The following is an 18,762-nucleotide window of genomic DNA, read 5'->3' as shown; positions in this document are numbered from 1 at the left end:
TATGTTATATATATATACATATATGTGTGTATATATATATATATATATATATATATATATATATATATATATATATATATATATATATATATATATATATATATATATATATATATATATATATATATATATATATATATATATATATATATGCATATATATATATATATGCATTAGGGTGGAGTGATTTTAATGGGTCCCTAATATTATGTAAAAAAAAGTTTTTCAAAAGTATGTCATGTTGGGTCTCAAAAGAAGCAAAGTTTTATAAAAATTTCAAAAATAACAATTATTTTATAAAAAAATTATTAAGATTTTTTTGAAATTATAATTAAAAAAAATAAACTTTTTCATTTTTAGTTTAAAAGGTCATTTTTTCTGCAATAAACTATAAAATAACAATTTTTTTTTAAAATAATTGTTGTTTTTGAAATTTTTATAAAATTTTGCTTCTTTTGAGACCCAACATGACATACTTTTGAAAAACTTTTTTTTATATAATATTAGGGACCCATTAAAATTTTAAAGGTCTTGAGGAACCTCAAGATAATTTCCTAGAGCATTGATATTTTTCCAGAGTATTTCTGAAATGAATAGACAACTTTTGCACACCCAGGTTAAATGAATTGTATAAAAAAAACTATAATTCACTCCACCCTAATATGCATATATATATATATATATATATATATATATATATATATATATATATATATATATATATATATATATATATATATATATATATATATATATATATATATATATATATATATATACTTTTATATATATATACAGTATGCGACAAAAGTGTTAACATGTTTTTGAAAAATATTCTTTTTTAAAAGAAATGATTGAAATACATGTTTATATATCAATATATATATACCAAAATAAAGGTAATTCATTGTAGTTTCATGTTTTGAGCCTGAATTTAAATGAATGAGAAGTGTTTATAGCAAATTATTTATTGAAACAAAATGTTAGATGTAAACAGTTTTGTCGCGATTTATGCTATTATTAATTTTAATGCGAAATTAATACTTTGTGGCTATATTTTTAATTTGTTTAAATAAAACATATCTCAATTAGTAATAAACGGTTTATTTAAACTTAAAATTCGTAATGTAAACAACAGAAAAATTATAATTGAAAGAATGAAGAAAGTGTCGAAAGAAATTGAAAATTTAGCTGTTCAGAAGCTTAAATCAGGATTGTCTCTTCGTGAGATAGGACGAGAACTTAATATATCTTATTGTTTAGTCTATAAAATTAAGAAGCGAAACGATATAGAGGAGAAATGCAAAAAAAATGGACGCAAGAAAATTTTCACTACTCGAGATCAGAGAACAATTTCTAGATTAATCATGACAAATAAAGCAAAATCAGCACACGATGTAAAGAAACAATTTAATAATGCTCAAGGTAGGGGAGGGAGGGGAGCATTGGGCAGTCGGGAGGTTTGGGCACCCCCTCATTTCTCATAATCTATTCTAGATATTTTTTGTTTTCTACCATAGCATTATAGTTTTATAACTGGTAACACCGCTCACCAAAAGTGTCTCTGTCATTTCACTTGGTTGTCAAGTTACATGCGCTTAATGGTTTGTTGTGTACAAAAGTAAATATTTTGTTTGGGATTTGAAGAAAGATAACAAAGAAATCTGCAAGAAAGTGTAAGTATCTGTGTTAACTTTTTCTTTTGCATTTAATAAACATTATATTTACCTGGCAATTAGGATTTAACATTTGATAAAAATAAACTTATTCAAATCTATTTGAAAAGTGAGGTTATAGGGAGCATTGGGCACGCAGGTAGGAGGGAGGTTTGGGCATGCCCAATGCTCCCCCTTTTTTATAGTTTGTTTTGGTGTCATACGTTTGTAGTTTTTTGCTATGCATATTGAATTGAATATTTAATCATTTCTTTTCAGGACAATGCCGTTTTCATTTAAAAAAAGAAATAAACGACGTGAAATACCTAGAGATGTTATTTTGCGCGCATTAGAAGAGGTTTCTAAAGGAGGAAAAATTAAAACTACTGCGATTAAATATGATATACCCAGGTCTAACCTTCAAAGATACATAAAACAGGGTGGCGTTGTGAAAGATATTTCTTCTAAATTTATATCATCCCAAATATTCATGAAAGATGAAGAAGAAAAAATTTCAGAATATCTTGTAACATTATTTAAACTAAACCATGGAATGTCAAAACTGAAGGCACGTGAATTGGTTTACGAATACGCCACTGCTATTAATAAAAAAATACCAGACAACTGGACAGAGAAGAAACTTGCATCCAATGATTGGCTAAGGGGATTTTTTAAAAGACAACCTCATCTTTCGATAAGGACACCAGAAGCTACCAGTCTCTCACGTGCCACAAGTTTCAATAAGAAAAATGTCAGAGATTTTTTTGAAAATCTTAAAACTGTATATGAACGGCATTGCTTCGGCCCTGAGTCTATTTACAATATAGACGAAACTGGATTATCAACAGTACAACGAACCCAGAAAGTGATTGCTCTCAGAGGCACTAAGCAAGTTGGGCAAGTAACGTCAGCTGAAAGAGGGACACTTGTAACGGTTTGCTGCGGTATTAATGCATTGGGTAACTCAATACCACCCTTTTTCATATTCCCACGGGTTAATTTCAAAACATATATGCTAAATGATGCACCTGTTGGTTCAGATGGAGCAGCACATCCTTCAGGGTGGATGACAGCACCATGTTTTTTAAAATATATACACCATTTTGCAAAACACGCAAAACCAACGCCTTCCTCACCAGTTCTATTGCTGCTGGACAATCACGAGAGCCATATTTCAGTACCAGTTCTTGATTTTTGTAAAGAATCAGGCATTGTTTTAATGACTTTCCCACCGCACTGCAGCCATAAACTGCAACCCCTAGACCTGACTGTCTATGGGCCACTCAAAACTTATTATAACACTGTTGTAACAGATTGGATGGTAAGCAATCCTGGCAAAACCGTAACAATTTATGAAATCCCAAAATTAGCAGCAAAAGCCATCCCACTTGCATTCAAGTTGCAAAATATTCAAACAGGATTTAAAAAACCTGGCATTTGGCCATTCAATTCAAACATTTTCTCTGATGAAGATTTTGTTTGTTCTTCTATAACTGATCGCTGCTTGCCGGAAGAGAATAATGTTGCTACAGAAAAATCGATTTTAGAACAACCTATCATGGAACAGCCTTCAACAGAAGAAAATCTGAGTCTGGAGGATCGTACAAGTTCAAATGTGGAAGCCACTGGGCCATCTCAACTGGAATCTTTATCTAAAAACCAGACTAGGGGCACTGTCAATGTAACACCTGATTTAGTAAGACCATTTCCGAAAGCCGGCCCCAGAAAATTGGATGGCATGAAACGGAAGAAAGGAAAAACTAGAATATTGACAGACACACCCGAGAAAAGAATTATAGAAATGGAAGAAAAAGAAAGAAAAAGAAAAGATAAGATCAAAGAGCTCAATAAAAATCGAAAATGCTCTAGAAACGAGAAAAGCACGAAGATTAGCAGTGATGATGAAATAAAAAATGCTTCCGTTTCTGATGTAGACCTTGTTGAAATTGATTCATCGGAAGAAGATTTTGATGTAGACGATGTAATTGTTATGGATAGAAAATTCCAAATCAATGACTTTGTGTTAGTTAAATTTGACACCAAAAAAACTGTTTATCATTATGTTGGAATAGTCGAAGAGGTTAATCACTCCATGGCAACTGTCAAATTCATGAGAGCGAGTAAGATAAGAAATACGTTTATGTTTCCTGACATCGAGGACGTAGCCAGCGTCCCCCTGGAGGATATAAAGACAAAATTGCCTACACCAACAACATGGATAAAACGTGGCAGTCTAAAATATAAATTTGACAAGCCTCTTTGGGTTATACCAAATTTAAGATAAGTCTTATTAAGTCCTACATCGTGCAGTATTGATTCCAAGTGACATTGTTTAATTTTTTGTAAAGTTTATGATAAGAAAAAATGTTTGTATTACAAGTTGGATTACAATTTTTTATAGCAATGCTATATAATACTTAAGCATAGTAGTATATTAAAACAATATCGTGCATATTAATTACAGTGCCCAAACCTCCCCACAGGGGTGCCCAAACCTCCCAACCACAGGGAGGTTTGGGCACTTTGGACATGTGTTAGAAAATCGTATGTAACTTTGCGAGTAATTTTAATACTAAAACTCTTCTTAGCAATAATTACAGCCAAATATGTGTGCTAGATATATTTGAAATAAAATTTTGATTATAATAAAAAATAACAGTTTTATTAGCATCTATGTGAAAAAGTGCCCAATGCTCCCCACTCTCCCCTACAGTGGTAAGTACTCGAACAGTGCAGAGAGAACTCAAGAGAATTGGATTCAAGGCAAAAAAGAAGATCAAGAAACCACTACTAACACCGAAACATCGTAAACAACGATTGGAATTTGCAAAGAAGTATGAAAACTGGACTTTTGCTGAGTGGAGTAAGGTGATTTGGACAGACGAAAGCAAGATTAACTTGATTGGCTCTGATGCCATTTGATATGTATGGAAAAAAGCTGGAGAAGGAATTTCTGATCGTGACTTTATTCCAACAGTAAAATATGGCGGCGGAAAGTTGTTGCTTTGGGGATGTTTCTCTTCCTCTGGTGTTAGTAAAATCGTAAAAATTGATGGAATAATGGACGCGAAACATTATATTGACATTTTAAACAATGGCTGTTTGCCTAGTTTACGAGGATGGCGAAAGCAAATCCGTTCGACACTTTTTATGCAAGACAATGATCCAAAGCACAAGGCAAAAATCACATTAGAATTCCTAATTTCGAAGAAATTTAAGATTCTAGAGTGGCCTGCGCAAAGTCCCGATCTTAACCCGATCGAGAATCTTTGGTCTATTGTGAAGAATCGAGTTTATAATTATGAAACAAGAGCAGCCAGTCGACAAGAATTATGGGAACGAGTTGAGTATGTTTAGAGTTCGATAACTGTTGAAGAATGCAAGAAGTTGATTGGTAGCATGCCTGCGAGAATTGCAGCAGTCATTAGAAGTCGTGGAGGCTACACAAAGTATTAATTTCGCATTAAAATTAATAATAGCATAAATCGCAACAAAACTGTTTACATCTGACATTTTGTTTCAATAAATAATTTGCTATAAACACTTCTCATTCATTTAAATTCAGGCTCAAAACATGAAACTACAATGAATTACCTTTATTATGGTATATATATATTGATATATAAACATGTATTTCAATCATTTATTTCAAAAAAGAATATATTTCAAAAACATGTTAACACTTTTGTCGCATACTGTATATACTTTTATATATATATATATACTTTTATATATATATATACTTTTATATATATATATATATATATACTTTTATATATATATATATACTTTTATATATATATATATACTTTTATATATATATATATATATACTTTTATATATACATATATATATATATATATATATATATATACATATATACTTTTAAAAGTATATATATATATATATATATATATATATATATATATATATATATATATATATATATATATACATATATACTTTTAAAAGTATATATATATATATATATATATATATATATATATATATATATATATATATATATATATATATATATATATATATATATATATACTTTTACATATAGATATGTGTGTGTGACAAACTTAAATTTTATTTGGGGATACCATCTTTTTTTGACAAAATGGGAGGGAGAGGGGAGAGAGTATGTTTTTTATTAAACAAGTTAGAAAAAATGAACTAGCTAAAATAAACAGAAAATTACTTATTTACTACAACATTTGAAACTGAAAATTTTTTTCCTACTTTTAATAAAAAAGCAAAAGAAAAATAATAAAAAATAAATATTTTTGGGCGCCCATACTGCTCCAACAGATCAGGGTTATTCCTTGTATATATGTGTGTGTTTAAGAAAAGTATAACTAAAATATAAAATTTATTGACATTCCAAAAAATATCTTAAAACACTGGGCGCAAGTGTAATAGGATTTGGTTAAAATATACACAAGTTACTATGCCAGAAAGAAAGGGCTGTAGAGCAGTTTGTAATGCATGCAGAAAAGAAATGGAGGGTCAAGTTCAAAGGATGCATGAACGTCTAGAGAAATGAAAACAATCATGACCCTTTAAAGTTATTGAGTCAATAGAAGATCAACAACCTTTGGAAGGTAATTAATAAAATTACTGTATCCCGATTATAAACTATTTACTTTTCTTAAAATTTAAACTTTTAAACTGATAATATACACAAAACAATCATCAAGCTGGAGCAAATTATAGAAAGTCGAGGAACAAAATTACCATTTTCTTCTCAAACATGCTAGAGTTCTGCATGTGATTCATTTGAAAAATATGTCAATAACTGGAGCATCATTTTCACAATGTTTGAAAAAAATAGAGACTTGAATCCCAAGATCGGTAGAAAAGTGAGTGACAGATAAAGCGAAAAGTGAATATTGGTTAAAAAAATTAAAACCAATGGAGTTGCTCTAGATAAGTTGCAAAGAGATCAAACAAACATAAGTTACACTGTTGAAATTTTTAAAGAGCTGATAAACATGTTATCATTTTTGTCAACTGAAAAAAAAAATATTGGAAACTAGATATCTTCAGACTGTCAGTGATGCTCATTTCCTTGCAAATACGCTAGATCCTAGATATTTTGTGGATTTTTCCGAAAATGAAAATGAAGTTGCAATGACATTCGCAGATAAAGAATTTAAGAACTTGTTACCAATAATATTCAAGTTGAAAGCCAAGTCTACTCCATTAGATAAAAGCTATTTGTATAGTGAATCTGTTTTAAAAAATGTATCACAAGTAGAATGGTGGAAATCTCTAAAATTTTTTGAACTGCAACATGGATATTGAAGGTTTGTTAAACACACCAGGTTCTAGTGCTGAAATTGAAAGAATTTTTTTTACTTTTGGGCTTGTTCATTCTAAGTTAAGAAACAAGATGAGAGTAGAAAAAGCAGCAAAGCTTGTTTTTATATACAGAACATTAAGCAATGATGTATTGGTTGATAAATTATAGCAATAATATTTAAAGAAAATATAACTTAATCAAGTAAAATGACAAATGCTTTTTTTAATTGCAAAAAGTTGATTAAACATAGCTTTTTTTTAAAAAAAGGAGTTTAAACCAAAAAACCCATGTTTTTTGGGTTTTTTCAAAAAAAAAAGGTTTTTTGCAACCCTGCTTGGTGATGACAATGGTTTTTTGTGTTTTATAGTTTTTGGTACTTAAGTCATTTTTAAATTTGTTAAAGAACTTGACTCAAAGCATAGATAGTACTCAGTAAACTATTTAACAGCACAAGCAATTGCCTCAATACTATTAATAAACTCTAAGCCATAATAAAGGGCTCCAAATGTGGCCTCGACAATGCACACCAAAAGTACGAACAGGGACATCATTCATTTAACATCTGCCCAAGAATATTTTTATCAAGACACCATCTCTAGCCTTTACTCAACCAAGAGCCCAAGGTGTTTTAAGTCGGAGTTGACTTCTCCTAGCCTTTGCCTAAAAGCGTATCCTACAAGGCAGCAGGACATGAACCAGGTTTTACTGGGTTACATGTTACCAGTAGCAGGATAAGCTGACCTGACAGAAATGTTTTACGGTAAAAATGTTTTATGAAATGTTTTATAGTAAGACCTTTGTATGAAATTTTTTTGCCGACCTGATGCCGACCTCTAAAAGATTGAGGTCAGCAAATTATTGAAGACCTCATTTTTCCTAATTCCGAGGGTTGCATATATATATATATATACAGCCCTCAGAATCAGAAAAAATGAGATCAGCAATTTATTGTCATCAGACTGGCAAAGATAGATAGACAGTTAGGTTTAGATTAGATAGACAGTTAGGTTGGCATTGTTGAATGCCAACCTTAATTCCGAGAACTGTAAATATATAATATATATATATATATATATATATATATATATATATATATATATATATATATATATATACATATATATATATATATATATATATATATATATATTTATATATATTATATATGCATGCATACATACATACATACATACATACATACATACATACATACATACATACATACATACATACATACATACATACATACATACATACATACATGCATACATGCATACATCAGTCTTTTCCGTTTAGCCAGTGCTTTTGTGCTCAAGTCTTTTCGCACTCGCCCATTTGCCCGCAAAAACTTTGGCAAGCGCATAATAAAGTGCTTGCCAAAAAATAAAAGTGTTTTGTTTTAAATTGCAACAAAACATTTTTGTTTATTTGTTTAATTTTTATGAAAAATGCTTTTTTTTACCTGTTTTGTTTTTTTTAATTATTTTATCTAGTACTTATTTAAAGCATTCTTTCCGCTATTTCTATTTTAATTTTAATAGAAAAAAATGAATTTTTTAAATCGCGCTGGCTAACTTAAAAATGATCATCCTGTCAGCGTTCTTTCGTGCGTCAGCGTTTTGTTTTTTTTAATTATTTTATCTAGTACTTATTTAAAGCATTCTTTCCGCTATTTCTATTTTAATTTTAATAGAAAAAAATGAATTTTTTAAATCGCGCTGGCTAACTTAAAAATGATCATCCTGTCAGCGTTCTTTCGTGTGTCAGCGTTCTTTCGTGGCATCAAATTTCAAATGGAGAAGACTGATACATATAGACATTTATTAGATAATTAATCTATAGCATTAAAAATTCTCTATATCAGTATATTTTATTATAAAGAACAATAACCAAATACCTTTTTTACAACATAATCCTTAGATGTCATGTTATAGTTTCCATCTGAGACATGAATTATACTCAATGGTATTCTTGCATTTAATTTTTCGCTATTTTGAGATAATTTACTGCTAGATTTAAAATTTAAATTCATGCCCTGACCATATTCTGCTTTTGAAGTTATAACTTTATTTTCCATTGTTTTATTTTTTCGTTCGCTAACAGATAGTTCTATAAGTTTTGCATTATCCTTCAGCTCAATTACATCAAAATCCTTTTGAGTTTCTTTGTCAACAAATTCAATCTCTTTCTTTTTATCAATAACAGAACTAACACAAGAACCTTTTTCTTTCCTATATCTCTCTGTGTGTGCTTGAAGTCTTTTGTTTTTCATAAGAATTTTTTCAGTTTGAGTAGAAGTAGTAACAAAAACAATATCTCTTCTTGTGTTTACCCCTTTTATCTTGTTTAAAATAACTGTTGAAACATACTTCTCTAATTTTTGTTTAGTTTGTTCTAAACTATTCCTAATTTGTGTGAGTAAGTCAACATTTAATGAAAAGCCATTGTCCTAAAAATACAATGGACAATACTATTCATAAAAATCATATCACAATATTTAGTAACACTTTTCACTGTAAAAATAAATAACAAAACCATTGATTATTATATTTAATTGTCATTAAATAATTTTTGAAACCAAATTTCTACCTTTTGGCAAGAGCACTTTAATAAAGCATTATGTGAGATACTTAAACTTTTACGCATTTCTATTAATTCCAGCTGAAAGTTAAACGCTTCTTTTTGAAAATTTTTTGCAGCACACCGGGATTCCTCTGAAAAAAGTTATTTTATTAACAACTTGTATTTCAATGATCAGTATATTTAATTAATTAGTATGTATTTTTTAAATAAATAATCAGTTTTAATGTGAAAAACCCCAGCAAATGTATGTACACTTCGCTGCACCTATTCCTAAATTAGTCAATGTATATACACTCCACTGCACCTATCATTAAATAAATACACATGAGTAAAAATACTGACCGCTTAAATAATCGCCTTTATTCAGGTTCTTATTAAGTGAGGCAAAAAGTTTATGAAATGAATCAAAAAACTGTTTATGCAAAAAATAAAAAATACCTAAAGCTAGTGCCAGCTAAGCATTTATTTTTATTAAAGATATAAAATAAATTTTGAAGAAGCTAGGGAATCCTAGAACTTCCTAAAATATACCACCAGGAAGAAGTCTTGGGAGTGAATCCTGCAATGTTCCTGACAGTACTAATTCTAACTGTTTCTCAGTGAAGCAGCAAATGATCAGTATTCTGGTTAAAGCGTTAAAGATTCCAAAAAATATCAAATGTTAGGTCATCAATTTTAATAGAAATATATTTTGACCTACATATGTATGTGTGTGTGTATATATATATATATATATATATATATATATATATATATATATATATATATATATATATATATATATATATATATATATATTTATATATATATATATATATATATATATATATATATATATATATATATATATATATATATATATGTGTGAGTGTGTGTGTGTGTGTGTGTGTGTGTGTGTGAAAAAATATAAAAGAAAAACACAATATATTTTAATCTTGACATGTTTCGTAGTTAACATACTACATTTTCAAAAGATAAAACTACAATTTAAAACTCTGGATATAAATATAAAATCAAAATTTGAAGACATTACAGAGGAATAATAACAGACAAATAGAATTGTTACAAACCAATAAAAATTATAATACAAATTTCAAATTTTGATTTTATATTTATATCCAGAGTTTTAAATTGTAATTTTATCTTTTGAATATGTAGTATGTTAACTACAAAACATGTCAAGATTAAAAAATATCGTGTTTTTCTTTAAAATATGTTCACATTTATTGCTATTGTATTGCTCAAGAAATATATATATATATATATATATATATATATATATATATATATATATATATATATATATATATATATATATATATATATATATATATATATATATTAGGGGTGTTCACATAACCACTGGGAAAAAAAAAATTTCTCTTATCTGAATGCACACTAGTTTATTTTGTGCCAATTGGCATTAAAATTTACTGTGCAAAAGATATTTAAAATAAATTAATGTTTAGAGGTTGCTCAATTGCCTTTTAGTTTTACAATAATAGCATTACGCCTAAATAATTTCCTAATTTTATCCCATGTTCAATTTAGATAAAATATTAAACAAATTTGATGTACCATTGTCTTTTATGAGCTAACTTCTTTGGTCATGTGACAAGCAGCCATCTTGTCATCTGATGTTTTTGATTGAAAAACATTTTCATTAATTGTAATTTTTTGCTGAACAACTGAAATATTTAAAGATTTTGAGGTTCTTATTTATTTTAATCCTATAAAAAAATAATTATAGCTGTTATGCCAATATCTTGTTTTTTAGTGCTAAATATTATTGGGTGACTTAACTTACTTTAGTGTTTGTAGTTTTGTAATACTTATGATTTCATCACAATCATATTGAAATATTGATCACATATTTTAAATTATGTTTGCAAACTAATATTTAATTTCTCAAGTTGAGTTTAATTTGGTATCATTTAATTTTAGCTTGTTGCTGAAAATGAGTGAAAAGATAAGTTCTTCAAATTTTCCTTTGACACGTAATCAAACTGCAATATGTTTGATTGGTCAACCTGAGAAGAACCTACCAAACAATGTCCTTCCAACGATGGTTGATGTGTTAAGGACGTTTTTCCACTAGCACAAAGCATTGAAATAAACAGTTCCAGCCAGTGCAAAAGCAACATCTAGTGGTTTAGCTCACATCTGGAAAAAAGCCAGAATTCCAATGACTTACCAGCCTCATATTGTATCAAAAGTGAAAGCATGTGTTGATGAATATAATTTAATTAAAAAGAATAAAGGAAGAGCTAATAAGTCACAAATTGCTAGAGAGAAAGATTTTAGTATCAAATTAGATTTACTGTTTGACATTTCACAAAAGGATGCAAACAAGCTAATTAAAATTGATGAAGATAAAATATTTCTGGAAGACCAAAAGAATCCTCGTATGATGAAGATGGCTGGAAAAGATGTAAAATTATCTCAACAAGAAAAGCGAACAGCAGAGCATCAACAAGCAGAAACAAAAAGAAAGCAGAATTAGGAAGAGAGAAGACAAAAAGCAAATGCTGTCCTTACCCCTAGGTGTAACCACTTTAGTCTTAATTGTGATAGTGATAGCAAAGCAACAGAAGTCAGTGAGATTCCTGATGACAATGATGATTATGAAATAGAAATTCCGGTTTATCACAAAAAACTAGTAACCCAATTAACTGACTGTGAACAAAGTCCTAAATATAAAAAGCCATATATTCTCAATGAAATTTTGTCTTCTCCAGATGTATCATCCACACTTGATCGAATCAATTTATCTGACCAAAAATTCACTATATTGGCAGCTGCAATTGCTAGAGCAAGTGGAGAGGACCTCCAAAGTACACCATTATCAAGATCAACAGTCCGCCGCAAACGCATCATGCACCGTTCATCAACTGAAAATCATATTCGGCAGAAATTTATGTCAAGTGAGAAACAACATATGGTTGTCCACTGGGATGGTAAGATGATGAGAGACAGCACTAACTATGAAAAACTGGTAGTAACCTGGAGAAAATACTGGGTATTGTAAAGATATCATCTGGCACTGGACTGGCACAAGCAACCTTCCAGTTTTCGGTATGTGTTTTGACACAACAGCATCAAACACGGGTTCCAAAAACAGGGTGGCCAGCTAAAAGTAAATTTTAAATTCCAGGATTTTTCAAGGAAATTTTGGGTAATTCAAGGATATATTGATTTTTTCTCGACAATAAAATGGACCAGTAAATGCAAAATATAATGTCTTAGAACGAAACAACTAAATATTTATATTTGAATATGCATATAAATCATACATGCATACATACATGTAATTGTTTGTGTGTTAAATATAAATCATATATACATACATATATTAATGTAAAGTTTGTTCAAACTCATACAAACGTGTGTATATATATATATATATATATATATACACACGCACACACACACACACACACACACACACACACACACACACACACACACACTCATATATATATATTTATATATATATATATATATATATGTATATATATTTATATATTTATATATTTTTATATATATGTATATATATATTTATATATATATATATATTTATATATATTTATATATATATAACAACTTTTTTATTTTATCTCTTTTTTGGATTGCTCCAGTTTTTTTAATGAAAGATCAAGGTTTTTAATTGTTTGTTCTTTTTCTAAAATTGTGTTTCTAAAAGAATTTGCTTTTGCAAGGACAGTGAAGTCTCTCTTTACTTCTGCGTCAATGCTTAACTTGTCACTATCAGATTTGAGAACTTCAATGCACTTTCTAACACTTTCTTTCTGTTTTTTAATAACTACAATATCTCCATCAATCAATTGACGTTTCCTGCTTACTTCATCTAACTTTAACTGATCCTTGTTTTCTTTCAATACTGCATTGTAGCGATAGTATGCTAGCTTACAACTTTTTAAAAGATTGCTGGGGAGCACATACTGATGAAAAGCAATGTCATGAGAATTGATGTGATTGTAAACTATTCTTTGAGAAATAAGAGATCTCTCTTGCAGATTTTCAACCAACAACTGTTTGTTGACACTTAATCCTCGTTCTATCCCAGATTGGCCATAAGATAACACAAAAATCATCGCACAGACTTTCCACAATGCTGAATACTTCAGAGTTTTGTGTAAATAGACAGCAAGAAATTTATCAACAGAATCAGTTAACTTGTTAAAAGACTCAAACTTTTCATTAAATTGAACACTTTCTGCACTAATAAATTCATCATTTTGTTGTTTTGCATCATCTGCATCATCGGTTGAAAGCCATTTTAATGCACCTAATCTCTCAGCTGTTTTGAACCATTTCATTTAGAGACAAAGATGAAGCATTCCTCACTAAAGAATATTTCAAAGGGCATCTTTCATGTAATTTTTGCAATAACATTATGATAATCTGCTTACATTCCATTATAAACTCTAATTTCTCTTCTGGTTTACAACAAAGAGAACTTTGCATCTGTTTTAGTGCTGTTCCGAATTCAATTTTGTTTACATCTAGGTGGTTGTTTGATTTACCTACTTCAATCTTAAATAAACTATATGCAGTTGCAGCTTCATTTAAAATTTTTGGTTTGAGAATCATTTTCATCAAACTTCGTAACATGCTTTCTAAACTGTTAGATAAAAATGCAACCATAGGCCTGTCTGTTTGAAATAGAACTAGAAATCCTTTCAATTTTTTAGCAAGATCTTTGAAAAACTGCATTCGCAAAGGTACAAAATTGTGAAGATGATAATCTACCAGAACTTCATAGCTCTTATTTTTAGGACGTCTGCTTTTGCATAGTGATTCCCAATACTTTATAATTTTAACCATGTTTGGCCATAAAATAATGCCTCTAGAAGCCACACCTTCATCTTCTACCCAGCGAGTTGCACAGAAACTGAGAAACAAAATCCAAAAATATAAATGGTGAAATGCTCTTAACTTATATATAAATATAAAAGATAAGATAATTTATTATAATATTTTTTTCTGTTCAAATATGCATACTTACGGCAAAGCAAGTAGATCAGTTTCGCAAACTCTAATATATTCATCTATTTTAGCTAGTGACTCTTTGAAAAGATTATACATTGCACGAAATATTTTTTCTAACTCCCACTTTTGGGAATTTATTGCTGTTTGTAGGGTACCATGAACAATGTGCAAACTGTAACTGCCCATACTAACTATATCAGAATATCGTTTTTCTTGTCTATGTTCATCTAACATTTTTAGAACCTCCCAATTAACATTAGGACCATCCATTGATACTTAAATTAGTTTTCCAAGATCAAACATCTCTGTTGCTTCAATAAGTTTGTCAAATAAATTCTGTGAATTAGGTTGTCTGAGGAATTTAGAATCAATATATCTAGCTTTTACAACACCAGAATTTGAATCCCAGTATATAATTCCACATTCCAATTGTTCATTTTTAAAGATTACATTCATACTCTCATCATATGACAAAACAAAGATGGGTGATGCTTTGACTTCAGATATAAGTTGCTCTCGATAGTATGGTGCTAAACCAAAATTTATGAGGTAGCCACATTTTGTTTTGCTTAATGCAAACTTTGATGCTATTGTACTATCAGAGAACACTGATTTGAATATTTCATTTAAATTTAAGCATGATCTTAAAGAAAAATGTGACATTACAACATTTAAGGTCCATATTATTTCTGCCTAGGTAACCAGAGCTGGAGATTGAAGATCCTCTATAGTAGGTTTTGGCATTTTGGCATTTAAAACCTTGTTTGAATTGGGAAAATGTTCTTGTAAGCTAACAAAAGCTGCTTTATAGCCAGATATTTCTGTAGTAAAATCTAGGAATGAAATGTGTAAAAAAAATAAACTAATATCCGGTAAAGTGCTAATCAAGTTGCTCCAAGCATTCCAAAATTCAAAAACATTTTTAAAAATAAAAAGTAAAAAATCAAATCAAATAACTAAAAAACTACCTGTAAAGAATATATCAGCTGTGTCCTTGTGTCCTATGTGTCCTTGCATGCTCTTTATGCTTCTTACCAATTGCATGAGAATCCAAAGCAGATACTCCCATGTTAGAAATATTAATATCTGTTCGACACCAATTACATCTTGATTTCTTTGAATTTGAAGAACAAAATTTTACCCAAGAAGAATACTTTTTATTGTATACCCATTCTGTTTGGAAACAGTTCTTTGACTTGGGCATTATGTTAGTTATAAATTAATTTTTATATATATATATATATTATTTGTATATTTTACTTTCTAAATAATTAGTAGAGTTATTAATACATATAGTAAAATTATTTAAAATATTTTGATCATTCCAGAAAATACATAATCAAACTAAAAATTTTGTAAAAGATGAAAACAAGAAAACAGAATATATAATATTTCATTTTATAGTTTTCATAATAAACGGAAAATATAACTCTATAAAAAAAAGTACCAGGATTTCCAGGATTTTTTGTAAAAAGGGGTGTTTTTCCAGGACTTTTCCAGGACCTATAAAATTCCAGGACTTTTCCAGGGACTTCAAGGACCGCTGGCCACCCTGAAAAATGGTGCTTGCATCTTGCTAGAGAAGTTGATGGAGAAAAATCTTCTCTACTTTGCTTGCCGTCACCATATGCATGAAGTAATTATTGGGGAAATATACTCAGTTTTGTTTGGACCCAGCAGTGGGCCCAACATAGGTCTATTTGAACTATTTCAGAAGTGTTGGCCAAGCATAAATTAAGCCAATTATGCTCCATTAGATGACGTCCATCTTGCTGAACCACAGCTTCAGCAACTTAGATTAGAGGTTGGCTGTTTTCTGCAGCCTTTCTTATCAGATGACTCTTCGTACTTACCAAGAGAAGACTACAAAGAGATGATCGAGCAGTGCCTTTTAATTTTGGGTTTTCCGTTATCAGACTATGCCACCAAGAAGTATCACTTTTGTATGCCGGGAGCTTATCATATGGCTAGATAGATGGCTAAAGTCATCTATTGTATGAAGATATACCTCTTAAGAAATAAATTCAAGATGACTATGAAAGAACAGAACAACTTGTGCGAATTTTGTATCGTTGCTACTCATATTTATGTACCAGCATGGATTGCCTGTCCAATTGCAAGTGATACTCCAGCAAATGACCTGATGCTCTTCACAAGAATTAAACAATATTCTAAGATCAACAAGGTCCTTTCAAATGCTGCTATGAAGAAGCTTCAAAATTATACTTGGTACCTTGGGTCAGAAATTATTCCACTTTCATTATTTTCTGATAGGGTTTGTGACACAGAAAAAAAGTTGATTGTTGAAGCTATGATTCAAAGTGGAGCTGATTGGAGTGTCAGGGGTATAAAGTGTCCAGCAGCAGAATTAAACAAGTTGGAAAAGAAGCAACTTCATGAGCTTGTTACATCATCATCAACTGCTGCTTTGCAGCCACTTGGTCTCGATGTAACTATTTTATCTGGAACCGATCCAAAGACCTGGGAGGAAATTGCTGAATTTTGTTATACTAAAGCAATTGTTAATTCTGTGAAAGTTATCAATGACACTGCTGAGCGTTCTGTTGCTCTTATGAGCACATTTAATCAATCCATCACAAAAACTGAATCTGAAATGCAGAAACTAATACAAGTTGTTGAGGACAACAGAAAACGCATTCCAGATTGCCGCAAAAGTATCTTGATGACATATACCACTGTCGCTACAGACTAAACTTTTGATCTTGTAAATAGTGCAACATTTGAATGTTATTTGCATTATTTAAAGAATTTTTTGAAAATGATTATTTGTATATCATAGCTATAACTCGAGTTTTTTAAATATTGTTGTTGCGGTTAAACTCAAGTTTTTTTCAATCAAAGAAACAATATTTAAAACTGTGCAACATTTAATTCAAAAAAAAAATTTTTTTGGACACCCCTAATATATATATATATAATATATATATATATATATATATATATATATATATATATATATATATATATATATATATATATATATATATATATATGCATATATACAGTATTGCAGGCCTTCCCAAGAGAGGCGTGCGGTCGGTCGCTTTGAGTGACCATGCATATATATATATTTTTTGAGAGTTTGGCCACGGTTTTTTAGCATATATTAATGACGCATTTTTAAAAAGGCGCTGAAAAAACCTAACTAAATTGTCGTATTATTTTATTAATTTTATTCATAATTTATTCCTATTATTAATATAAAAATATGAACATAAAAATGAAATATATATATTTATACTTATTTATAAAAATTTTTTTTTTCTTATTACAATTTTTTTTTTTATGTCTAGTAAACATTAAAAAAAAAATTTATTTATTTATATTTATTTATATTATAATTATTTATAATATATTTTTAGGTGTTGATTTTTTCAGCAACGATATTTGAGACAAGTCGAAAAAATAAACAGAAAATGTGACCGAAAACTTTTTTAATCAATTTTGAAAAATATGCTCTGCCGACGCGGGATGCGAATCCGGGTCTCCGCGGCGCTTTGTAATGTCTTAACCGAATGAGCTAAACATTCATATACTTATCAAGAACCTTGTAGATAATAATTCTTCTAGAACTTAGAAGTTATTTTTTGTAAAAAGACATACTTATGCGAAAAAATTTAAAATTCAAAAAAAAAAAATGTAAAATAAAAAAATAAAAATTTGTTATAAGAAAAAAAAATTCAAAAAAAATATATATATATATATATTATTTTTATGTTATTATTTCCTTATTAATGAAAAGAATAAATTATTAAAAAAATTACAAAATAATACAACGAATTTAATTTGATTTTTTCAGCGTCTTTTTAAAAATGCGTTATTTTTAATATATGCTAAAAAAGCGTGGCCGAGTTATCCAAAAAAAAATATATATCCGTGTTCACTCAAGGCGTGCGACCGCACGCCTCTCCTGGGAAGGCCTGGTATTGGGCATTAATAGCATTCTACAATGTTTTTTTAAACACTTAACTTTGATACTAAATCAAGGATACTTAAAATATAAAAAGTGTTATTTGATATTTGATGAGCATTAAATCTTCTTTCAAATAAATTTAGATGTTCATAAAAATATTAATTGATGCACTAATTATTATTTGTTTATTTATTTACACATATCTCATTATCTAAAAATAATTATAATGGTTAAAACTAATAATCTGCTCTATTTTTTAAAATTTC

At 29.2% G+C, this 18,762-nt stretch overlaps 1 protein-coding gene across 4 annotated transcripts in view; it reads right to left on the bottom strand.

Moving 5' to 3' along the window:
* Positions 1 to 18,762, bottom strand: part of LOC136087356 (uncharacterized) — a 75,303-nt gene that overhangs the window by 42,665 nt on the left and 13,876 nt on the right. For all 4 annotated transcript variants that reach the window (XM_065809888.1, XM_065809887.1, XM_065809889.1 and 1 more), the window contains exons 5-6: positions 9,556 to 9,680; positions 8,864 to 9,415 (exon numbers count right to left, since the gene is read on the bottom strand). In XM_065809888.1, coding sequence (XP_065665960.1) covers positions 8,864 to 9,415; positions 9,556 to 9,680 — 677 coding nt within the window. The remainder of the gene's footprint in view (positions 1 to 8,863; positions 9,416 to 9,555; positions 9,681 to 18,762) is intronic.

Source organism: Hydra vulgaris, chromosome 11 (genome assembly GCF_038396675.1).
Source record: "Hydra vulgaris chromosome 11, alternate assembly HydraT2T_AEP".
Classification (NCBI taxonomy): domain Eukaryota; kingdom Metazoa; phylum Cnidaria; class Hydrozoa; order Anthoathecata; family Hydridae; genus Hydra; species Hydra vulgaris.
The sequence above is the reverse complement of the archived record's forward strand: the minus strand, read 5'-3'. Positions and strand labels throughout refer to the sequence as shown.